The sequence below is a fragment of the Oncorhynchus clarkii genome, chromosome 21, assembly GCF_045791955.1.
Source record: "Oncorhynchus clarkii lewisi isolate Uvic-CL-2024 chromosome 21, UVic_Ocla_1.0, whole genome shotgun sequence".
NCBI classification, from domain to species: Eukaryota; Metazoa; Chordata; class Actinopteri; order Salmoniformes; family Salmonidae; genus Oncorhynchus; species Oncorhynchus clarkii.
Genome location: NC_092167.1, coordinates 9,390,941 through 9,416,979, shown reverse-complemented (window position 1 = coordinate 9,416,979; position 26,039 = coordinate 9,390,941). Strand labels below are relative to the sequence as shown.

The 26,039-nt window shown below is 41.8% G+C and overlaps 1 protein-coding gene across 3 annotated transcripts in view; it reads right to left on the bottom strand.

The window, feature by feature from the left end:
- LOC139378485 (sodium-coupled neutral amino acid transporter 4-like) overlaps window positions 1-25,824 on the bottom strand; it is a 35,475-nt gene extending 9,651 nt beyond the window's left edge. The window contains exons 1-13 of one of the 3 annotated variants that reach the window (XM_071120688.1): window positions 25,693-25,824; window positions 10,322-10,546; window positions 9,811-9,907; window positions 9,408-9,523; window positions 7,983-8,056; window positions 7,758-7,850; window positions 7,595-7,676; window positions 7,337-7,419; window positions 7,131-7,189; window positions 4,625-4,873; window positions 4,280-4,359; window positions 4,069-4,169; window positions 1,316-1,440 (exon numbers count right to left, since the gene is read on the bottom strand). In XM_071120688.1, the coding sequence (XP_070976789.1) occupies window positions 1,316-1,440; window positions 4,069-4,169; window positions 4,280-4,359; window positions 4,625-4,873; window positions 7,131-7,189; window positions 7,337-7,419; window positions 7,595-7,676; window positions 7,758-7,850; window positions 7,983-8,056; window positions 9,408-9,523; window positions 9,811-9,907; window positions 10,322-10,434 (1,272 nt within the window). In that variant the 5' untranslated portion in view covers window positions 10,435-10,546; window positions 25,693-25,824. Of the gene's footprint in view, window positions 1-1,315; window positions 1,441-4,068; window positions 4,170-4,279; window positions 4,360-4,624; window positions 4,874-7,130; window positions 7,190-7,336; window positions 7,420-7,594; window positions 7,677-7,757; window positions 7,851-7,982; window positions 8,057-9,407; window positions 9,524-9,810; window positions 9,908-10,321; window positions 10,547-14,115; window positions 14,621-25,692 lie in introns of those variants that run through there. The other 2 variants (XM_071120689.1, XM_071120687.1) reach the window with 2 other exon arrangements.
- Between the last annotated feature and the right edge of the window lie 215 nt (window positions 25,825-26,039).

Below are 26,039 nucleotides of genomic sequence, written 5' to 3'. Positions count from 1 at the left end.
ATATTACCATCTTCATTAATGTTCCTTGGGTCAACTAAGTCCTTTGAGAGGATCAATTCTAATGGGCACTGCTAAGTGCTAATGCATGGTTCATTGTAGGCTACAACGGAGGTAGGTCCTTGACACCTCTGAGACCCTCAGCCCTTTATGGGCTCCTGTGCCAGGCTAGGGCCAAGACAAATATAGCCCACGACCATATTGGGGGGTCAGGTACGTCATGCAAGGCCAACACTCATTCAGTGACTCACACACCACACAGGCAGACAGGCAGGCAGCATGAACAGGAGATTACATAATAACCAGTGGATCAGAAACACAGTATCAGACCTGAACTGACGCTACAAACCCGAGGCTAAACTGTACAACCCAAGGCTAAACTGTACAAACCAAGGCTAAACTGCAGCTTACACATGAACAAAATAAGGATGGTAGCAAGTGACTTTACAGTATTTATTTGCAAGGACAGCATCTGGTGACAATGTGCTGCTGAGAGGAGAGGGGGAAATGAGAGACAGGGGAGTTGTGAACATTACACTGTATTCCTTGGCAGCAAGGCTAAAGAGCTTGTGACGAACAAGACGTCTATTGTACCACTGCTTTTTCACATTGACATTTTAGTCATTTATCAGACGCTGTTATCCAGAGAGACTTACAGTAGTGAGTGAATACATTTCCGTGCTTTCACATGCTGAGCCTATTGATGTGTGTCCATCTATGTGTCTCCCAGAAGGAAGGGACTGAATATGTCTGGCATCATGTGGGGAGCAGTGTAGGGGTGTAATTGTTTCAAAGCTGTATATGCGTGTGCGTGTTAAGTTGTGTTTATGCTTGTACGTCTAAAGTATGATCGAGAGTATGATTGGAGGAGGGACAGAGTGCTCTTGTAAGGAAGCTTACGACAGACAAACAGAGCTTTGAAAACCTGGGCTGGTTCTCATTTGGGACCTGGGGAGTTGGATTGACGGGATTGCTGAAAGTCCAATAATGAGTCTGCTAACGTCACAGCAGAACAGTTTGTGCTTCACCAAGTTCAGCAAGAAAACCAGCCGTGTCAACACACCCACTCACTCAGCCAATACAGAAAGAGACCCCCTTGTTGGTATTAAAATAATTAATGGATTTTTATCTCATTTGGATAAAATGACCTAGGTGTTGAGCGGCGTGTGAATGTGTCTGCATAGATTGTATGCGTGAGAATGTGTGCATATGTTTTGTGTATGTGTGTCTGTGTGCATGCATGCGTGTGCGAGTCTCTGTTTGTGTGTGTGTGTGTGTGTGTCTGCGTGCGTTTGAGCAGATGCCTCGTTGTACTTACAGGGAACAGGACAATGGGGACAGTCAGGGTGACAGCGGTCAGGACAGCCAGACGGACCAGCAGGAGCATGGTGTCAAACTTATACACCTTGGTGAAGGTGTGGAGCAACTCCGCCTCCACGTTTCCTGTGTTTGGGAGAAAGAAGGAATACGAGCTTTATTAAGAGACATACCAATACAAAAGGCCGGAACTGGGTGTGAGAGAGAGATATGGTAAACATACCCTCGTAAAACTGACCATCCTACCGATCCTCGACTTCGGTGATGTCATCTATAAAATAGCCTCCAACCCTCTACTCAACAAACTGGACGCAGTCTATCACAGTGCCATCCGTTTTGTCACCAAAGCCCCATACACTACCCACCATTGCGACCTGTACGCTCTCGTTGGTTGGCCCTCGCTTCATACTCGTCGTCAAACCCACTGGCTACAGGTTATCTACAAGTCTCTGCTAGGTAAAGCCCCGCCTCATCTCAGCTCACTGGTCACCATAGCAGCACCCACTCGTAGCACGCCCTCCAGCAGGTATATCTCACTGGTCACCCCCAAAACCAATTCCTCCTTTGGTCGTCTTTCCTTCCAGTTCTCTGCTGCCAATGATTGGAACGAACTGCAAAAATCTCTGAAGCTGGAGACTCATATCTCCCTCACTAGCTTTAAGCACCAGCTGTCAGAGCAGCTCACAGATCACTGCACCTGTACATAGCCCATCTGTAAACAGCCCATCTATCTACCTACCTCATCCCCATACAGTATTTATTTATTTATCTTGATCCTTTGCACCCCAGTATCTCTACTTGCACATTCATCTTCTGCACATCTACCATTCCAGTGTTTAATTGCTATATTGTAATTACTTCGCCACCATGGCCCATGTATTGCCTTAACTCCCTTATCTTACCTCATTTGCACTCACTGTATATAGACTTTTTGTTTTATTTTGTTCTACTGTATTATTGACTGTTTTGTTTATTCCATGTGTAACTCTGTGTTGATGTTTGTGTCGCATTGCTTTGCTTTATCTTGGCCAGGTCGCAGTTGCAAATGAGAACTTGTTCTCAACTAGCTTACCTGGTTAAATAAAGGTGAAATAAAAATAAAAAACAAACATGCAATGGTTATGGTAGCTTACTAGTGTTTAAATACATACTACTGGCTCTAGTGTTTAAATACATACTACTGGCTCTAGTGTTTAAATACATACTACTGGCTCTAGTGTTTAAATACATACTACTGGCTCTAGTGTTTAAATACATACTACTGGCTCTAGTGTTTAAATACATACTACTGGCTCTAGTGTTTAAATACATACTACTGGCTCTAGTGTTTAAATACATACTACTGGCTCTAGTGTTTAAATACATACTACTGGCTCTAGTGTTTAAATACATACTACTGGCTCTAGTGTTTAAATACATACTACTGGCTCTAGTGTTTAAATACATACTACTGGCTCTAGTGTTTAAATACATACTACTGGCTCTAGTGTTTAAATACATACTACTGGCTCTAGTGTTTAAATACATACTACTGGCTCTAGTGTTTAAATACATACTACTGGCTCTAGTGTTTAAATACATACTACTGGCTCTAGTGTTTAAATACATACTACTGGCTCTAGTGTTTAAATACATACTACTGGCTCTAGTGTTTAAATACATACTACTGGCTCTAGTGTTTAAATACATACTACTGGCTCTAGTGTTTAAATACATACTACTGGCTCTAGTGTTTAAATACATACTACTGGCTCTAGTGTTTAAATACATACTACTGGCTCTAGTGTTTAAATACATACTACTGGCTCTAGTGTTTAAATACATACTACTGGCTCTAGTGTTTAAATACATACTACTGGCTCTAGTGTTTAAATACATACTACTGGCTCTAGTGTTTAAATACATACTACTGGCTCTAGTGTTTAAATACATACTACTGGCTATAGTGTTTAAATACATACTACTGGCTCTAGTGTTTAAATACATACTACTGGCTCTAGTGTTTAAATACATACTACTGGCTCTAGTGTTTAAATACATACTACTGGCTCTAGTGTTTAAATACATACTACTGGCTCTAGTGTTTAAATGCATACTACTGGCTCTAGTGTTTAAATACATACTACTGGCTCTAGTGTTTAAATACATACTACTGGCTCTAGTGTTTAAATACATACTACTGGCTCTAGTGTTTAAATACATACTACTGGCTCTAGTGTTTAAATACATACTACTGGCTCTAGTGTTTAAATACATACTACTGGCTCTAGTGTTTAAATACATACTACTGGCTCTAGTGTTTAAATACATACTACTGGCTCTAGTGTTTAAATACATACTACTGGCTCTAGTGTTTAAATACATACTACTGGCTCTAGTGTTTAAATACATACTACTGGCTCTAGTGTTTAAATACATACTACTGGCTCTAGTGTTTAAATACATACTACTGGCTCTAGTGTTTAAATACATACTACTGGCTCTAGTGTTTAAATACATACTACTGGCTCTAGTGTTTAAATACATACTACTGGCTCTAGTGTTTAAATACATACTACTGGCTCTAGTGTTTAAATACATACTACTGGCTCTAGTGTTTAAATACATACTACTGGCTCTAGTGTTTAAATACATACTACTGGCTCTTTTTCAAACATTTCACTCATAAAATGAACATATAACGGCAATAAAAGCAGAAACAAAGTAATTCAATTGCTGCAAATGTATCTTATTGTGCGTGTGTGTATATCTTACCGTAGAAAGTGAGGTAGCCGAACAGCGCTGAGAACATGTACATGACCAGCATGGCCAGGATGGACAGGTTGGACACGTTCTGCATCTTTCTCCGGGAGCGACTGGGGAAGACGCAAGTTGAGATGTGAGTTGTATGGAGAAAATGTACCGCAGCAATTTCTATGAGCATCTATGCAAACGTGTCTTTTGTAATTCACTTGGATGCACTTACTCTTTGAGTTCACTGTAGATGGGTAGAATTTCAGGGTGGCACACAAAGGAGAAGGCTAGGATGGGAACAGTGTAAGCAGTCTGCAATGACAGGAGAAGAGATCGTGGAATGAAACACAGGCCCAGATACACACTCACAGCAGCTATGTACGTTAAGAATTGGGTTCCTCTAAACCTTGATTAATCCCATTTCTGGGACTGTTTATCAGAGGATATTGTTTCCAAAACACAGAATTATGACATGAAGCATTCCGACTCATCACATATACACACACACACGTACGCACTCACACCCCACCCACATACCTCCACCCCCCCACCCACATACAGTAGCTCCACACCTCACCTGAGAGTTGAACACAAAATACTTGGGCGTGCACATCTCCTCCACGTCGTCGGGGTGTGGTTCGAAGCGGACCCCTGAGGTGTGGTGGCCGTCCAGGTAGGAGGCGGGGGACATGTCAGCTCTGGAGAAGTCCATGAGGACGGTGCCGTTGTGCAGGGCGTGGGGCCCCAGGGCTGTTCCATTCATACTGTGGTTGGTATGGTACATGAAGGGCATCGGGCAGGGGAGGTTGTACTTCTTATAGATCAGCTGAGAGGTATAGAGGGGACAGAGGGGTGAGATGGGGACAGATGGGAAAATAGGGGGAAGAGGAGTCAGATGGGGACAGAGGAGTGAGATGGGGATGATTAGCAAAAATAGAAATGCATTATATTACATAGGCAGTAATCCATTATATTGCAGAGCAATGAGTTCCTTCCATCCTGTAATTTTTCATTCTGTCTTCAAAGAAACAGACGCTGAACGCTAAACTATGTACTTTCAGGGTTACTAACTACACAGGATGTCTCTCTGATAGCTACTATGGTATAAACCCTGTGTAAAGCGGAGTGTGGTCGCAAGCACAGTTCTATTTCATTAATGATGATACAGACTGTATCAGTGTTTAATATGATACACCACTAGAGAACAAGTGGGCCAAAGTGGAGTTTAAGATATCAAAAGAAGGCTATTGATAAACTAATCTCTAATCTCATGTACGGTAACTAACCAGCTGAACACCACACCAGGCATATTCTAAATGTTACTAGGAACTACCATGGCATGCAATTCGCCCACATTGCCTGTGAGAGCAAAGCCAGCACTGCATAATACCCTACAAAAGGTCAGGATGACATTTAAGGAGGAGAAAGTAGGCATGATCAAGACGCCGTGTGGCAAGAATACAAAAGCAATGTAGGACGAAATGTACTATTTTGGCAACAAGTATGTTTTGTCTGCATTGAAACATGACTGGACAGAAAAAGAATGTCAGAGTTTATAAAAAGCAGGAGTTGTTGCCATATTGACAGAAGGTGAAATGTAGCCGTCTTAAATCACATCTGATGGTACTTTATATAATATCAACACCATCATCCATCATTGTTCAGTCATTAAGGGGGCCAAAAATGCTAAACTACCGGAGCAAGCGGAGGCAGGTTAACTTCTTTGGGGTAGGGGGCAGTATTGGGTAGCTTGGATGAAAAACATGCCCAAATTAAGCTGCCTGCTACTCAGCCGTAAAAGCTAGAATATGAATATAATTAGTACCTTTCAATGGAAAACACTCTGAAGTTTCTAAAACTGTTTGAATGATGTCTGTGAGAATACCAGAACTCATATGGCCAGCAAAAACATGAGAAAAACTCCAACCAGGAAGTGGGAAATCTGAGGTTTGTAGTTTTTCAACTCAGCTCCCATTGAAGATACAGGGTGATATTAGTTATGTTTCACTTCCCAAGGCTTCCACTAGATGTCAACAGTATTTAGAACCTGTTTTGAGGATTCTACTCTAAAGGAGGGGCTCATAAGAGCTCTTTGAGTGAGTGGTCTGGCAGAGTGCCACAGCCTCGGTCTGGCACGCTCATGTGAAAGGTTCCACTTCATTTGTACAGACAAAGATCCTAAAGATTGATTCAATACTTAGGTTGGCATGTTTCTATGGGCTGTAACGGAACTTTTTGAACTTTTCGTCCGACGCGACCTGAACGCGCTTTTGGATTTGTTTACCAAACGCCCTAACAAAAGACGATATTTGGACATACGGATGGATATTATCGAACAAATCAAACATTTATGGTGGAACTGGGATTCATGGGAGTGCATTCTGATGAAGATCAAAGGTAAGTGAATATTTTAAATGCAATTTCTGAGTAATGTTGATTACCCAATATGGCGGGTATCTTTTTGGCTGCTTTGTTGTCTAAAGGCTGTACTCAGATTATTGCATGGTTTGCTTTCTCCGTAAAGTTTAAAAAAACATCTGACACAGCGGTTGCATTAAGGAGAAGTTTATCTAAAGTTCCATTATCAATGTTTATTATGAGTATTTCTGTAAATTGATGTGGCTCTCTGCACAATCACCGCATGTTTTAGAACTACTGAACGTAACGCGCCAATGTAAACTCAGATTTTTTTATATAAATATGAACTTTATCAAACAAAACATACATGTATTGTGTAACATGAAGTCCTATGAGTGTCATCTGATGAAGATCATCAAAGGTTAGTGATTCATTTTATCTCTATTTCTGATTTTTGTGACTCTTCTCTTTGGCTGGAAAAAATGGCTGTGTTTTTCTGTGGCTTGGTGGTGACCTAACATAATCGTTCGTGGTGCTTTCGCTGTAAATCCTTTTTGAAATCAGACACTGTGGCTGGATTAACGAGAATTTGATCTTTAAAATTATGTAAAATACTTGTATGCTTGAGGAATTTTAATTATGAGATTTTTGTTGTTTTGAATTTGGCGCCCTGCACTTTAACTGGCTGGGGGGAGTTCTGCCAGTCCTAGACAGGTTAAACTTACCACTCCCAGGAAAAACACCATGCAGGATAGGGAGAATCCACTGGTGTAGCCAAGGTAGCCTAGAGACAAGAGAGAGAATTAGAGAGAAACTCATATACTATCACACAAACACTCACACACATTATGTAAACAAAGTATACAAAGACTAAATCTGAAACAACCGCAACACACACATACCCACACGCACACACACCCACACCACTTACCCAGGTTTTTGAGTATGCAGAGAGGCAAGATGATACCGATGGACACAAACACAACCAGGTAGTTTCCGTTCATGTACCATTCACTGTAAACAACGCAGAGAGAACAGGTCTCACACACAGAGCATCAATCCATCCATCTATCTATCAATACACCAACCAAACTGTGTAGTGTGTTGAGCCACCTGTGTCAAATTAACTACAAATAAACTGCTTTTTTGAAATAGTTAACCAATGACAGACAGACAGACAGACACCTACCCAGAGCTCTGCTCCAGTCCCATGAAGGCACGGATCACTTCTGGCAGCTCATACTTTACAATGAAGAGGTAGCTGGACATGGCTGTGTGCAAACAAACACAAATGTACATTTCAATATAGAATCATAACACTACAATGAATGCAACATTAGCTGTTCACTTACCACCAATATTTTGAAGGGTTATCGATCCAAACGCAGCCATTTTCCCCGGCCAGCCAAAAGCTCGCTCTCCCAACTTTTCATAGATGAGAGAGCCTGTTAGAACAACGACAATGTGCTGATGAGTGATATTCAAAGATACAGAGGGAAAAAAGCAGAAAGGCGAGGACAGACAGATAGATGCTGATGAAAGACAGACATTTCCATTAATAAAAAAATGACACCTACCTCCTTCTTTTGCAGTCATTAGCAGCAAGTGAACGGAGTACAACGACAAGATGGCCACACCCAAGAGAAGGACTCTACGTTGGGATAGAAACCAGTCAGACATTAGCATTGGGCTATACCATACGGAAATGTTACGCAAATCACAATGAACAACACTTGGAGGGGAATCAACTGGGTTACAAAACACCCTACATAATAACTTTCACCAGTTTCCCCCCCTAGTCACTCTCACTCTGTTTTCCCCATTATCTATTTAGGGAGGTAAACTTATCGTTAGAACTGCAGTCATATTTCACTTGGGGGGGGGGGGGGGGGGTCCGGATGCTTTCTCGGGCATTCATCTACCGCCTATTTGAGAAGACCATGTTCCAATGCCTAAAGCACATGTCAAAGACACCATCATGCCATGTCAATATGTGTGCCAGCTCAGACAAAATAGTGGTAGATTAATGTGTGTCAGTGCTTAGAGACCAGACTAAACTCTGAGCTATTATATAAGTCAATAAAGTAACTTTAGAGTTATTCCGGGAGGGGATGTATGGGTTTCCTGCATCGGCTGAACATGATCAGCCTTAAATTCTTACACTTAAAGAGTTCACAAGGGGCCTTTAACCCAATCACCCAGCCTCCAATGGGCTCCAATGTATTAAATAAATATTGAATGACTGTATCAAATGGGTGTTATGTGATACCACCTTCCAGAATGTCAGGGAAGCCCAGAATAGATGGTGAGGAAGTAAGATGTCGCAACTGACATGGAGGACTGACGTTTGGGGACTCCCTGTAAACTCCTTAGGACCGGAAACAAACCGGCTGCGCCACTATAATAATCAAGTGGGTTCCTAATCTATTTTCTTGTCTCCTGTCCTTCAATCACTTTCAGGGATATGCCGCAAATGACAATGTTTTGCTTAGTGAAAGTACTCAGTCACAAAATCATTTATTGGTAAAGCCCAGCCATACACAGTGGAAACAGAACTGAAATAAAGCATCATTATCCTGTTTTGGACATTTGAGAAACCTGGTTAAAGGGTTTGATTGAACAGGCTGTTATGGACCGTCAACACATTTCGGGGAAGCTGGGAATGGATGGGGGGATGGAGTTCAGAGGCGGGATTGTAACATTGTTGTTCACGCCACCTTTGCATGCATGCTGGGGATGGCATGTCACAAGAAGGTCCCGACTTCGAGCCAAAGTCAGTGTCTGTCTATTCCCAAATACATACCCCACCACTCACCCTGTTGTCAAACCCCACTTGCTATACCAAGGACTCTGAAGTTATTTCAGTCCTATCAGTAACACTATACGATGCAGACAGATTTGTTTACTTTATTAGCTGGTGCTTTAATCACTTGACTGTTGCAGAAACCAAACATTGACCCCGTTCCACATTGTCTCTATGGCAGAAGTTAACACACACTTACACAAAAAGCACAATGCCAGTGTTGGCCATTGCGTAGGAGAGACCCAGGATGCCGCTGCCCATGATCGCATTACTCAGGTTGAAGACCGACATACCAAAGGAGGTATGTCCTGGGTGCTGAGAGAGAGAAAGGTAGAGAGAGAGGGTAAGAGAGAGATTACCATGACTTCAACTGATCGTAAACAAGAACATTTCTCACGCGCACACACACACACACGTGCATGCACCACCCGTCACAGACACGTAACTACCAGTTCCTACGAAAGGGTTCCTCGGAATGAAGGTTTGAATAAAAGCAGACAGCTTTTGAGGAAATGGTCAAGGTTGTTGTTAAGAGATAGTGTCCATGAGCAAGAGCAAACATGCATGTGTTGTCATCGATAGTTCATCATCAGTCTTCTTACGTATTCTTCTTGATACTCCTCGTACTTCTTCTTCTTCATAATCCCATTAGTGAGAAACTTGTGGCTCTCTGCATCTCCATCCTCATCCAGGAAGTGACTGCAGATGTACAATCATTGAATCAATCTCTAGTTTAAAATACTTCTTTATGACTAGTTTATGACAGCCGTGTTAGGACTATGAGAGGTCACAGGGTCAGTTAGGCTAGTTCCAGCTTCTATTTCTTTTATTTTTTTTGGTTGATGGATGAAATGAGATTACAGTGTAGCTAATCTGTTGGCGGTTAACAGTGAAGCTATGAGCCGAGAGATTCTCCTAACCAGTGTATTGAATAGCATTGTGTACATTAGACAATGATAGGTAGGAGACAAGAAATGTATGGTAAAGAACAATTTCTGTACAGTTTGGCAAAGAACACATTCTTGTTGCCACAACTAAGGCAATGCACATAATTTCCAGTTTCTTTCTGTAGAAAGTCTCAGATAAAATAATTGATACAGTATTGAACCACACCTGTTGATAGTGGCCTTCTCTGAGTCGATGGGCTCTGTGAAGCGGTCGTCCAAACTGTCTGTGCTGTCATCGTCTGCCTCCGTGCAGACTTTCTTCAGCTCCATGCGGTCCATGGTTACGGCTATAGTGGTGCGGGGCTGGGGAAGGGGTCACGGTCCAAAGCAGAGCAGTTGTACTCGGTAGGTTGGCGTGCTTTAGCTCAGCCTTACACTATAGGGCAAATACCTGTAGAAAACGGCAAAGAGACAAATAGTAGAAGTTCTAAGATTATTCAGAGAGCTGCTGATGTGGCGGGAAGCCCTTATAACCAGCAAACATACAACCAATCATTCAATGTTGTCTAAACGTTGACTAAACGTTCTGGGCCTCAACTAGCCATCATTTCTTTGTAATTACACATTGAACTAGCCCTCTATAAAGTGACAATATCCCTAATAAGATACAAAGATGTACATGTCCAGTCAAGTAGGTCATGGCCACAAGTTATCTGATTTGACTGTGTAATCTGTCAACAATGAGCTAGTTACTGTTAATGTTATGACGATACATTCAATGAGTCTTATCTGACTGGCCAGAACTCTAGGGCCTTGACAAAACAATTCAAGGGGAAGAAAAGGTGTCATTCTACACACACCCTTCTGTGTCGCATTCCCCTGAACCCGCAGCAGCATTTGATCTCCCCATTCGATACATGTTGGTAGCTCACGCACTTCAGTGTGCTTTAACTATGGCGTCTTTCAATATCACTGTTCCTGTCACGCATTGGAATCTTGACGTTCCGTGCTGACTGGTTTTGGATACCTTTTGTACTCTGCTATACACTGAGAGTTAACAAAATGGCCTCTAACTGTATTAAGTTCAAACGGATTTTGTAGTCGACGTAGATAAGTAATTGTAGTATTTTTTGCTTGACAGACTGTAAAATCCCATATCAATTGTGACCTCAATTTTACATATCTATTTTTAGAGATTAGCACACATTATTTTCCCTAAAAGAACCTTTAAGTAACCCTTTCAGACACAAGTCCATGTTCTATTGCTGCTGTGCAGTTTCCTTTATGATACTATAACCTTAAAGCAAGTCTCAACATTATGTCAAAAACACGCCTGAACCCTAAATTCAGGTCAAAGAGGTCGGCTAATGAGGCAGGCAAGTTTCCGACCAAATGTTCCTAACCTATGGGAGAGCAAGCTACAAAGGCCTGTCTGTATTGCTGTCCACGGTAAACCCAATTCAATTGAACGCACCGAGTGCACTGAAGTAGTGGGCCAGCAGGAGGCATGTGTTCATATTTCCATTCTATTGAACATTTGATTGCTGCTATTACGTAACAACAAGATGAGGCACTGGGCAGCGCACACAGAGTTCTGCTAAATGATTTTAACAGCCAATTACCCACAGTGCTGTTCTTCCCATACAAAGGCTTCTTTGATAGGAATGGGTAAAAACAGACGAGCAGCCAGGTTCCCAAAAGTGGCACCCTGCTCCCTCCCCTGTCCTACCGACCAACACCCCAGGAAAAACACAACGGTGAAACACATCTAAACCTTAGTAACACACATGGATGTCCAACGCTGTGACAAAGCCATAAACAAACAGCTCTGGAACATAACCTCATCCACCAATCCAAGTCCATGAATTAACATTTCAGTGCTGCCCATCCTTGTTTTTTACAAGCATTGTAAAAACTCTTCGAAAGGAAGTTTTAGTGCTAGAAAATACATTTCAGTCACATGCTATTTCAACTCTGGCTATTTCAACTCTTGTCCCAGCCATTGAAAGGCGTTGATGAAACTGGGCCAAGTATAAAATCCATCATCCTCACATGATCGTCAAAGCGCGCCACGTTTACAGTCAATAAGCCATTACGTAAGTGAGCCTGGGCACAGTAGGTCCTCCATGTTGTACCCAGTCAGGACAGAGATCCATGGCCTTCAGGACTGAAACAGGTCCTGTAAGGAGTTCCATGTTTCCCTTTAACTACATGCTGTGGAGAAGTCATAAACAGATTGAACCTGTATCTTACCACACACACCTCTTTTGTTGTGACTGCTGTCACCTACCCTGTATGGAAACGCATAGCCAAGCAAATCATTAGCTGTTTGCGAAGCATTTTTCTACATACTTAGTTTTGCCTGGCTTGTCTACTCTACACAGTTCTGGTTTGATCGCATTCTAGTTCCTGCTGTGCCTGGACCAGCTGCGTCCCTGGAACTGCTGTGTGTCCTAGTACATTTCCTGTCTCTTCTAGATAGACAGATTGACTGGTAGGCCTATATCTTCGTATTGGTAGATATTTGTATCTTTGATCAAAAGTGTGCATTGCATAAAAATACAATCAATCAATCATTGTCCCAACTGTACACCTCCCCAGTGTGCTACCCTCGAGCAAATAAGAAGAAACCTGCACAACCAGACTTCACCCCTCCATCCATGCAACTAAGCACTCCACTGTTCCCCGTGCATATACCTTGTGTTATGCTATGACTAAGCTACCTATAGCCACAGACCCAGCCCCAGCAAAATCCTTGAACCTTTGCCTTTCATGCACATCTGAAATGTTTGCTTTACCCACTGTAGTTAAAACCACTACTACTTTTGCATATGATTGTTTGAAACGCGTTTTATATTGAATAACAACAACTGAGTGAATGTGATTTAAAGTTGTCACAGTGTGTTTGTCAATGTGTATGTGTGTGCATTTGCTGTTTGATAAACCAATGTGATAAATGCATGCAAGTAGAGATGTAGGATTTTAATTTGAGCCTAGTTTTTGTTACAGCAGGAAAATAATCCTGCAGCAACAGGGAATGTGAATTATTACGTGGATTATAATTAATGGACATTTTGTGTAAGAGTTGATACATTTTTCGTTAGGGCAAGTTAAGTCGGACATTTTAAAGTGAAAATCACAAACTTTAGAAGCCTTTTCAAAACCTCACATACACTACAAGATTGCATGTCCTGCTGTTAAGGAAGATTCCTGCAACAACAGGATGATCAAATTAAGATACGGCATCTGTATGCCAAATCGTTTATTGCATTATCAAACACAATATTTGATACCAAGCCTTGTACATTGTGCAAATAAAGAACCTTCTTGAAAATGACTAACGCCTAAATCTAATGTTGTATGCAAGCACACTACAAGGCTACAACACTTTTAATAGAAAAGTCAGCTCTGTGACACAACAAACACTGATCAAAACTTGAGATTCTTCTAATCCAATTTGCCAACAGCGTGACATCAATCAACTGAATGGGAAAAACATGAACTTCATTAGTTTTATATATCCAGAAGTAGCAGAAAAGGAGTCTGTGCAACTTACATGACACTCAACTCCAAGTTTAAGGACACAATAAAAGTACAGTACCAGAGGATCCCATTCTTACTGGAGGTACACAACACATCATTAGCTCAAAGATTAGCTCTGTCTAACTCAAACTACCACTCAAGTTATGCAAGACCCACATCAGCAGTGGCTTGGTTTTCTCAATAACGCAACAAAACATCTAATAAACCCACAAACAAATGCTCAAAGGAAACCAACTGAATACTTCAACCAATGAAATACCTCCCACAATCTCAAAAGCACAAAACAAACTAATTCAGCTAGGTGCATCTACAGTTTCTCAAGAAAACAGTGGAAAATTCTCCACTTTTCAATACAAGATTTTATTTTCTCAGCAGTTTCAATTTAGTGGCTATTTGAATCACAAACTTAGAGCAAGGTAACTAAAGTTCCCTGACATGAGAAGCAGATAAATCATGTGGAAAAGGAGACATACTCACTCATTCAGAGATGACAGAGACAGGTTCCAAAGTGTTGTTTTGTTTTTGTTTGTGGGGAGAATGAGGACAGTGCTAGTGAGCAGCCAGGAGAGGCAAGAGCTGCTGCTTTTTTGTAACCCAGGTGAGAGGAAGGCTTTTAAAGAGCAGGGGAAGGACCCACCCTGGCCAATCACATCAGGAGCCTGAAGCCAACCACGCCCCCCCCCCCCACGTCAATGAAAAAGGGCAAGAGAGAGAAAGGCAGAGAGAGAGACTGAATCAGGAGAAGAAGAAGAAAGGGAGGGGTTAGAGAGAGGGGGACAGTACACAGACATCCTGAAAGCTCAGCCAAGATTGCACAGTGAGCGTTGTTGCAGCAACTGCTGTTTGTTCTGTGTTGGCCCGCCGAGCACACACCCCCAGGTGGTCATCCCTGGGTGCAAACGGTACCATCCTCATGCTGCGGTCACTGTCCTACCCTGTCCTGCCCTCAACCACACACCCCTCCCTTCCCACTACCCCTACTACCATGGGTTGACTCAGCGTACCGTTAAGCGTTCAGAGCCTGCCAGTGACAACTGGAATCCACCGGGGAGGCTGTGACACTGCCCGCCAATCAGGGACCGCAGCTGAGTGTGCCGCTGAGTGTAAGGTCTCACTCCGCTGAAGGATAGGGTCTTAACAGTCCAACTTTGTAACCCCCTCTCACACACACACATTATACACAGAGAAACTTCAAATCAGACACATGAAATGCTTCTTTTGAGTCCACAACCAACCTCCACATTTTCTGAAATAAAATAAATATTACTGAAAGTATTGTCTGGTCCACACCCGTTACAGCAGAGAGTATTGTCTGGTCCACACCTGTTACAGCAGAGAGTATTGTCTGGTCCACACCTGTTACAGCAGAGAGTATTGTCTGGTCCACCCCTGATATAGCAGAGTATTGTCTGGTCCACACCTGTTACAGCAGAGAGTATTGTCTGGTCCACACCCGTTACAGCAGAGATTATTGTCTGATCCACACCTGTTACAGCAGAGAGTATTGTCTGGTCTACGCCCGTTACAGCAGAGAGTATTGTCTGGTCTGCACCCGTTACAGCAGAGAGTATTGTCTGGTCCACACCCGTTACAGCAGAGATTATTGTCTGATCCACACCTGTTACAGCAGAGAGTATTGTCTGGTCCACACCTGTTACAGCAGAGAGTACTGTCTGGTCCACGCCTGTTACAGCAGAGAGTACTGTCTGGTCCACGCCTGTTACAGCAGAGAGTATTGTCTGGTCCACACCCGTTACAGCAGAGATTATTGTCTGATCCACACCCGTTACAGCAGAGAGTATTGTCTGGTCCACACCTGTTACAGCAGAGAGTATTGTCTGGTCTGCACCTGTTACAGGAGAGAGTATTGTCTGGTCTACACCTGTTACAGCAGAGAGTATTGTCTGGTCTACGCCCGTTACAGCAGAGAGTATTGTCTGGTCTACACCTGTTACAGCAGAGAGTATTGTCTGGTCCACACCTGTTACAGCAGAGAGTATTGTCTGGTTCACACAAGACATCTGCAGAAACAGAGCAGTACAGTCACATAACATCACTCACACATACAGATCTAAAATCTCCCCAGAATAACCTAAATAGCATGTCGTATATTCACATGTAATATTTGTAATTAGTTACAAGATTAGAGACGTGGGCAGAGTAGGATCTGACCAGTAGATGCCCTATAGTGGGGTTATTTCTGCAGCAGGAGACCCACAGGTTGGGTCAACAGCAGCTGGTAAACAGGAGATGTCAATTACAGGTCAAGGGGCCCCCTGACCTCTCTTATCTTCCAAAACAAAAACACCAAACCAGTCCACTGGCACCAGCAGGTAACTGGAACAGCTGAAACACCATGTCACCACAATAATACAGGCATTTCTAATAGGGTGAATACAGGGTCTTGTCCCAAGAAAGACGCATGCACACCCACAAACTGTGCACAGCACACCAGTCACCAGACTCTTACCAGCGCAGTCGTCCAGCTAGCCTCATTCCAGCAGCCTCCACAGCTCTCTAGCCAATTATAAAAAGCAGGAATTTTAAAGCAACCAAAATAAGTTGGTACCTCAGACGCCATGTGACTTGCTGCAAATATCTCCGGTAGGCGGTGAATGATTGGCCAGATGACATATCACCAGGACGGTAATGGAAAGTCACGCTTTTGTTGCGTCAAATAAACCAACATCTCTTTCTGTCCAACATCAACATTGCTGGAAGAATGTCTGGGCCCTAACATCATAACAGTTTAGAATGTGTTTCTCAACACATTTTGAGCTTAGCTATGTAACTCTATGCTTACGTCTGGTGAACCATTAGAAGCCATTAGCCTGTGCACTATCAGGTGCGTAACACTGGCATTCAAAAGCAAAGAGGATATAACACTCCTTCTGGTAATCCCTCAAATGCTGAAAGGTCAATAAGGAATGAATGAATACAGTGCAAGAGATACACCAGCCCTTCCACACCCTAGCTACGAATACAACAGGTGTAGACCTTACTGTGAAATGCTTACTTACAAGCCCTTAACCAACAATGCAGTTTTAAGAAAAATAGGAGTTAAGAAAAGATTTACTAAATAAACAAACTTTTTTTTTTAAACAATAAAAACAAAAACAATAACAAGGCTACATACAGGGGGTACTGGTACCAAGTCAATGTGGGGGGCAAGAGGTTAGTCAAGGTAATTAAGGTAATATGCACATGTAGGTAGGGGTAAAGTGACTATGCATTGAAAATAAGCAGCGAGTAGCGTAAAAAAAAAGGAGGGGTCAATACAAACAGTCTGGGTACAACATGACCACGTCAGGTAGTTTAGGAGAAAGTCAAGAGTATCCTATCTATGAAGCAGCGCCAAGCAGAGACACATCGGTTCCCATTTTTACTGTATGACTCGGCCAGGGATTACATTGATATCCATACAATGTTTAGTAATTACTATTATCATTACCTAATAAAAGTGTCCTAACCACCCTGTCAGTCAAGTTGATACCCACAAATCCACTATTTAGATGTTGTCTGCACATGCAAGTTAATTATGAGTGGCATGTACATCTCTTTCTCTCTCAGAGACGTGACACATTCCACATGTCCACTCTCCGAGGCTCCCTGCCACAATTTCAGCTCCACCATAAATGCCTGGGTGTTATGGGAGCCCAGTTCAAGATGGGGTCGACTCGTGTATCCTACTTTGAGATGCGCTCGATCCACTGCTTATCTACACTAGCTAGTTACTATTATTGGCTGTGTGAGTCCTTGTATCCATCTGTACAACTAGTAAAGCTTTGAATGTCGGCCACTGATCAGTTTTAAACTCAATGTTGAAATTAGGTGTCGCTTCTCCCCATTCAACTCGCGAGAATGGTTTCTGAATGCCAGGAACTCAAATTTGCAAATGCAGCATTTAGCTATTGACATAGGAAAGGTTGCTTCATAACACTTCTGCTATTCACCTGTCCGGTATCAGTAAATACCAAGTGGTAATATTCTATATTCTCAGCTCTCTCTCCATCCAAAAACTTGCAAGGTGTTTGGTTAGGCCTTTGCCAATATCATCTAACAAGTAGGTGTGTTCGCTAGCATTCCCACAGGTCAGAGCATGTGAGCTGGCGTCTATGGAACTGAGCATGTGGGTTGAGGGTAAGCGCCAAAACATGCAAATATTTCCATGAGGATCTCCATACAGATTGAATACAGCCAAATAGTGCATTTGTTAGCCTTGATTTCCACGTTAGCCAACAGTGCTGAGGTTTTGCTTCTACACTAGAAGCTAAAACTGTTTTTTCGGCTGTCCACATAGGAGAACCCTTTGGAAAACAATTTTTGGTTCCAGGTAGAACCCTTTCCACAGAGGGTTCTACATGGAACCAAAAAGGGTTATCCTATGGAGACAGCCGAATAACGATTTTTTTCTAAGGGTGTAGAGTAGTAGCTAACCTACAACGCAAGCATTATGCAAGTTGAACCTGAGCATAAAAATAGCCATGCAAGTTAGCCTGGACGACACAGGTGACTCTTGAGCACAAAAGGTATCTTTAAGAACCAAATTAGCATTGAGAGCACAAGTTAGCCAAAAGAACACAAGTTAGCATTGAGAGAGCAAGATGGCCTCAAGAACACAGGTTCACCTTGAGAACACAGGGTTGGATTCATCTGTGGGATTTGACTGAGAGCATAGCTAGACTGGAGTAAGGGAGAAATGATCTGATAGAGCCTGAGAGACTCCCATCAGGCCAAAGTCCACATAGCAACAGAGCTAAATATAAGCCATTCCTCAGAACCTCACATCTCTACACTAGCTGTGACATGACTGCCATGCTTTTACCACTTCATGCAACACTTACACCTGAATCCATCAAACCATTACAGTTGAAGTGTTCAAGAGAACTGTTCAAGAGAACATCTGGTTTAGTCTAAAAGATCTTGGCATCCCATGTGAAAGTATTAATATTGTTCAAATTCAATCTCTCAGTGAAAACTGCTAAGTATGAAACACACGAGAATCTGACTGCCGATTGGGTACTTATCACAGTAGGAGGCCGATCCTTCTCTTGCTAGAACAAAAGACGTACTTTCTGTGTACTTGTAGAATCACAATGGCCGGCGGTGGCCAACAACTTGACTTTGAGCCAATCAAAGAGCACAAACCTCGTGGTGGAGCCGACAGGAGTGACAATAAGAAGGAAAAAAAGAGAGCTAATCCATCCTTTTAATCAGAACTGTTCTACCTAATACAATAAAGCGGCATAAAAAAAATAGAAAATCTAGAGTAAGTATTTACATATTTTATGTCTATCTAAGGAGTTTTGTGATTTTTTGGTAGGTTTGATAAATGTGCACTAGCTTATTAGTTAGCTAGCTAGCTGGCTAACGTTGGCTTGCTAAGTGAGCAAGGCAGTCACATACACTTCATACAAAACAAATAGGGTGGTAAGTGCAGCACAATACACACAACATTATCCAAGCATGCTACCTAGCCACTGTAGCTAGAAACATTATGATTAAATCACAAGGGATAGCTGTTGAGAGTCAATGCAGTATCTTTACTTACCTAGCTAGCACATCAGAACCCTAGCTAGCAAATCATGCTAACATTAGCCAGCTAGCTAAAACTGTATATGGGCGGTATGCGATTATGGAGAGTAAATAAAACAATGTTTTGTCATCTTGCTAGCTAGTTATCTAGCTGTGGCCATCTGGCTAGTATCAACAAGGGCTTTTTACAACAATAGCAACATTAGCACATCTAGCTAGCTAACATTGACGAGACAAAGCAACACACAGACATGTATTGGCAAAAAACGCTACTGCCACCTTTTGGTAGGGTGTATTTTAATAAGGCTGAGTGGCTGATGACTTCAAGGTCTTTGCTGTCTGAACACAGAAGAGATTGACTGCCAACACTCTGTTCAGAGGCGCTAAGTACTGTCAGCAGGCAAATGTTTGACAATCCTACCGGTGTATCTGAGCCATTAGGTATTTCAGAATTGGAGTTGGGATTCATCAAAGAAAATATTAGCCATCAATGTAACAAAGGTACTGTATGAGTTACAGTCACAAGCATGTACTGTACTAAGCATATGAGGATGGTGGCACCTTAAATGGGGAGGACGGGCTTATGGTAATGGCCAGAAAGGAATAGGTGGAATGGTATCAAATACATCAAACACATGGTCACCATGTGACTATGTACAAACGTACGACTCAGTGACCTTGTTGTACATATTTCTTTGCTCAAGCCTTAGCATCAATACTGGCATTTATCATGCTGTACATATTTTTGTCAAAAAATAACGAATGTACATACTCATAACGATCTTGTGAAGGGTATGGTGATACAGTGCCTTGCGAAAGTATTCGGCCCCCTTGAACTTTGCGACCTTTTGCCACATTTCAGGCTTCAAACATAAAGATATAAAACTGTATTTTTTTGTGAAGAATCAACAACAAGTGGGACACAATCATGAAGTGGAACGACATTTATTGGATATTTCAAACTTTTTTAACAAATCAAAAACTGAAAAATTTGCCGTGCAAAATTATTCAGCCCCCTTAAGTTAATACTTTGTAGCGCCACCTTTTGCTGCGATTACAGCTGTAAGTTGCTTGGGGTATGTCTCTATCAGTTTTGCACATCGAGAGACTGAATTGTTTTCCCATTCCTCCTTGCAAAACAGCTCGAGCTCAGTGAGGTTGGATGGAGAGCATTTGTGAACAGCAGTTTTCAGTTCTTTCCACAGATTCTCGATTGGATTCAGGTCTGGACTTTGACTTGGCCATTCTAACACCTGGATATGTTTATTTTTGAACCATTCCATTGTAGATTTTGCTTTATGTTTTGGATCATTGTCTTGTTGGAAGACAAATCTCCGTCCCAGTCTCAGGTCTTTTGCAGACTCCATCAGGTTTTCTTCCAGAATGGTCCTGTATTTGGCTCCATCCATCTTCCCATCAATTTTAACCATCTTCCCTGTCCCTGCTGAAGAAAAGCAGGCCCAAACCATGATGCTGCCACCACCATGTTTGACAGTGGGTATGGTGTGTTCAGGGTGATGAGCTGTGTTGCTTTTACGCCAAACATAACGTTTTGCATTGTTGCCAAAAAGTTCAATTTTGGTTTCATCTGACCAGAGCACCTTCTTCCACATGTTTGGTGTGTCTCCCAGGTGGCTTGTGGCAAACTTTAAACACTTTTTATGGATATCTTTAAGAAATGGCTTTCTTCTTGCCACTCTTCCATAAAGGCCAGATTTGTGCAATATACGACTGATTGTTGTCCTATGGACAGAGTCTCCCACCTCAGCTGTAGATCTCTGCAGTTCATCCAGAGTGATCATGGGCCTCTTGGCTGCATCTCTGATCAGTCTTCTCCTTGTATGAGCTGAAAGTTTAGAGGGACGGCCAGGTCTTGGTAGATTTGCAGTGGTCTGATACTCCTTCCATTTCAATATTATCGCTTGCACAGTGCTCCTTGGGATGTTTAAAGCTTGGGAAATCTTTTTGTATCCAAATCCGGCTTTAAACTTCTTCACAACAGTATCTCGGACCTGCCTGGTGTGTTCCTTGTTCTTCATGATGCTCTCTGCGCTTTTAACGGACCTCTGAGACTATCATAGTGCAGGTGCATTTATACGGACACTTGATTACACACAGGTGGATTGTATTTATCATCATTAGTCATTTAGGTCAACATTGGATCATTCAGAGATCCTCACTGAACTTCTGGAGAGAGTTTGCTGCACTGAAAGTAAAGGGGCTGAATAATTTTGCACGCCCAATTTTTCAGTTTTTGATTTGTTAAAAAAGTTTGAAATATCCAATAAATGTCGTTCCACTTCATGATTGTGTCCCATTTGTTGTTGATTCTTCACAAAAAAATACAGTTTTATATCTTTATGTTTGAAGCCTGAAATGTGGCAAAAGGTTGCAAAGTTCAAGGCGGCCGAATACTTTCGCAAGGCACTGTATGTATTGGTCAGGTCAGCACAAGAGCCTAATAGTAATAGCAGGGCCTCATATAAGGTATAATCAAATACAACAATGTGTGACCAGGTTTGTGGTGAAGAGGATCACCGAAGCATAGTCCCTGCGTGTTTGAGCTGGACCTCTGCAGTAAGATCTATTTTGTTGGCCTTGATGGGGTTCAGGCTGTAGTCGTTGTTGCTTCCTGGTACTGTACAGGGTCCGTCCTAACTTTGTTTGTGAACACGCTCCCCAGGTCCCCCTTGTCTTATCAGTCCATATTGATCTGCCCATGGCGTTTGTTGGCTGATGACGAAGTTACACTGCTTGACGTAGAACCACATCTGAGTGGCCTTGAATTTGCTAGGGGAGGGTGCTCCCGGGGCCAGGTGAGGCCCTGCATGTCATTAGACACTTGCTGATAATTGCGCAATTTTCGAGCCGGTACGTGCTGGCAACTGAGACATTTGAAACCGAGACTCATCGAGCGATTGCTTCCTGTAAAACCTGCAAGGCAAACTCACAATCCAGCATAAATTGGAGTGGCAAATTCTTCCATGCTAGTTATTTACAGGAAGTAATCACTTGTAGAGTCTCTCTGTTTCAAACCCATTGGCGAGTTTGTGTGTGACCGGCTACCAGGCAAACTCTTAAAACCCTGAGCGGACTCATGTGGTTGGCAGCGCCCAGCTCTAGTCTGGGACAGTATGGTCATTTAGAGATATGCCAGGTTCCTCCAGGGAAGGGGTGCACTATCAGCAAACCTGTTTGCCTTTCACTGCTTTATGCCATTTTGAGAACTTGCCAAACTAAACAGAGGTGGTGGAATAACGCTGGGAGAGACATTTATGTAATTGTCCAGAGTGACTTACATTTTGTAACATTGGAAATGTCTGTTTTGATGCTACGTAATTTTCATTTAGTGGTCTTATCGCTGTTCTACCCGAGTAAACCAAAGTCTTACATAAGATGATGTGATCTCATACGATCCTCTGTTGACTATCACCTAACCCTTTCGCCTTTGATGTGATTCATCCCTAATGCTAGCCTATATTGTATACAATAATGTAGTGGTAAGAAAAAAGGTGGGTAAACGTTGATTGCCAGTCGTGGTGAAAAAGTGAAGCTTCCTATTCTTTCAATGCATTTTTCCAAAAAAGGTGGATAAACTGCTGGGCAAAAAAAGGTGGATAAATTGTGTTTACCCTCCACTACATCACTGATGATTTTGATGCTACCAAAAGGTAACACATTCCCAATTGAGTTCTGTGGAATGATTTGCAAAAGGTTGGCTAAATGCACATGACAGGACTTGGGTTGCATTACTAAATCAGCCACACAGTTGCGTCATGTAAGAACTGTGAGATATGAGCCAGCTTTATGTCTGCATTAATTATGTACCTTACCTGCTCTTAATGTACTGCATATAAAATGTATAGATGGTATAGAGATTTGACTGTCAGCCTGCCTGAGGGGGCCATGAGCAAACTGGTTATGCAATAGGATGTGGTATTACATAATGTGATTTATCGATGCAGGTTAGTCTCAGAGATAAGATCAATTATTAAGAGACCTGGTTCAAAGCCATTTCACAAAAATAAAGCTAGCCTAGGAAATATTTCTTACCATAGCTAGTGCAGGGCGTATTTAAGTTCCATACTCTTATTGTTCAAACTATTTAGTTGCATTATGCAACAGTAGTGGTAAAAATAGCCAGCCCTCACATTGTATTCCCTTCTCAGATTTCAATAGGACATAGTGACAGTGTTTTAGAAAATCACCCTGAAATCCTTTGATTCCTTTGCGGAATAATAGTGGATTAGTGTTAATAGTAGCTGCCATGCACCACACACCTCAAACCCGACTTTGTGACCGGCTTAAGGGTAAATTTGCTCTGTTCCACACAGTCCCAATTGCATCAGCTGTCATTGCTCGAACATGAACAGCTCTGGGCTTTTAACCTACATCTGTTCTGTCACTCAAGCCACTGCATCACACACCTCACACTGACCAATGAAAAGAGCATGCCCATTTCTATATCCCCACTGACAGGTGTGTGCTGAGAAAAAGTGCCAGGGCCTGCATTTGAACACACCTGCACACTGCTGACATGAAAGTCTTTGACATAGAATTGACCCATTTTCTATTAGACCGTAAACAATGAAAGTTATACAGGGTTCTCTGTAATAGCCTAGGCTTCTGTCTGTCACCAAATGGCTACATCAGTAGATTAGCTGTGAAATCAAGACTTTATCAAATGTGAAAAGCATTTCTCACTTTTGCAAGTAATTTCCAACCTTTGTCTCTATAATTTGTTACCATTTGTGAAAATAAATAAAAAACACAACAAACTTTTACACTTTATTAATAGTCCTTTTGACAGGAGTCAAGAGAGACTTCAGAGAGATAGAGATAGTTTACCCATATTACAAATGGACCTTATTTAATGGATACCTAGAAAATAGTCTATGGACACAGTCAGCAACCCAAGATGTGGGTTGGATTTTACCAAGCAACAATTTAGTAACTGCATTACCTACCTAAAATTGCATTGTAAAGTTCAAAACAACAGGAACTGTTATGAACCCTTTTGGCATGATCTAGATAACAGACCTGTATTATCACTGTGATACATTCGGAAGCTGGACATTTTGTTTTAACTTCACGTCTCACTTCCTGAACCTTCACGCCATAAAAACATTTAACCAAACTGGGAAACTATGCTCCAATGCTAGCCTATACGTGTGCTGCACTTGTTAACATCAGAATTTGTCTACATATGTGTGAAACATTACCAGTTAGGGACAAACTTGAGGTCAGGCCACCTGAATTTGGTTGCCCAACTCAAAACCAATATTACTTAAAATAATCCCATCTCACAGTAGTCTGCATGGCTACTATAAAAATATGTTACTGGTGGCAAAGGTTTCCTAATAATGCATGCAGTGTCAGTGGGAGTTCACCAGACAATATATATAACTCTTTCCCTGAATCACTTACTTTATTTCTATTTAAGATATGGCATGCCTGAGCCTCTGTTAAGGTAGGCTCACTGGGCTGATAATGTACAACCTTCCGTCAATGCTGGTACAGAGAGGAGTGTTTTTAAACTACATGGATTTGAGAACCCTTTGTACTTTTATAATATATCTAGCAAATAGAGAGGTGAAATTAAATATGAATATTCTCAAAGCATATCCCCATCAACGACAAAGATAAAGAAAAAGCTTAAGGGTTAAAATGACTTAACCCTTGAGGAATCTTTTTGAAATACGCACCTCCCAAATCAACGAAAGAAGGCGGAATCAGTCTGTAGGCTAAACCACACACTCCAACATACCTCGATTTCTAATTTATTTCTACATGTTCAGATATTTCCACTATATTTATAATTGTACAACTATTAAAACACACTTACAGAAATTATTATTCAAAATAACTATTAAACCTTTGTAAACGTTATAACTCTGACAGTGTCGTTGTGAAGGTTATTGAATGGTTAAAAATAGTGATTTTCACGTTCCTTTGTAGTATGCGAAATACACACGCGGGGCAGTTCCAAACATTGGAAGAAACTGCATTCTTTCTTCTCCAAAACACATCAAAATAGTGACTTACACATGTAATATCACTTACTGGCGTTTTAAGAATAATTAACGGTCTACCATAGAATATTTGCCCTTCATGTAGGCTACACGACACATGTTATTTGCGCGAAAAACATTATTCTTTAACGTTCAGGCAACACCCAACACAGCAAATGTACTCCAGGGACTATGACATTTGATCAGATATCATGGATAATACATAACGTGTTTTAAGTATCCCATAGTTACTTTAAACGATACATGTATTGGCTAAACAGATTACCTGAAAGATTAAACCGCAATTTTCAGCCTTGGTTAATTTATCTTGTTGATGTTTTGTCAATAATGCCAACATTAACCATTAGCTTTCCGGTGCGAATTGCAAATGGGATACAGTGTTTCAAAATACCGACGTAGACAAACAAGTATGCAATACCTATACAACTACGGGAGAACATATACACGCTAAACATTTGAAAAAAAGCTTAAATGGGGACCTACCTACCTAAATTTTAATTGTTCGGGACTTCATAGGTGGAGGACAAGTAAGCGTATTGAACACCAGTAAGGGAGACCCTTCCCATTTAACAACCGAGGGACACAGTGGAAATTTCCACCATGTGATGGCAACTCTTCAAGCGTCATGTTTCACTACCAAGACACCCTCCGACTGAACGCAACCAATTGGCTGTTGTATCTCGCAGTCGTCGATAGGCAATGGCAGAACATGGAAGTTGTATGTTGTATGATGGACAGTGACAGTGGCCGACTAAAATATGTAAAACGTAGGCAATATGAAGAGCTACATTGATTTTGGAGCGCCTTCACGTTGGTGTGTTATCTTCGTTGACA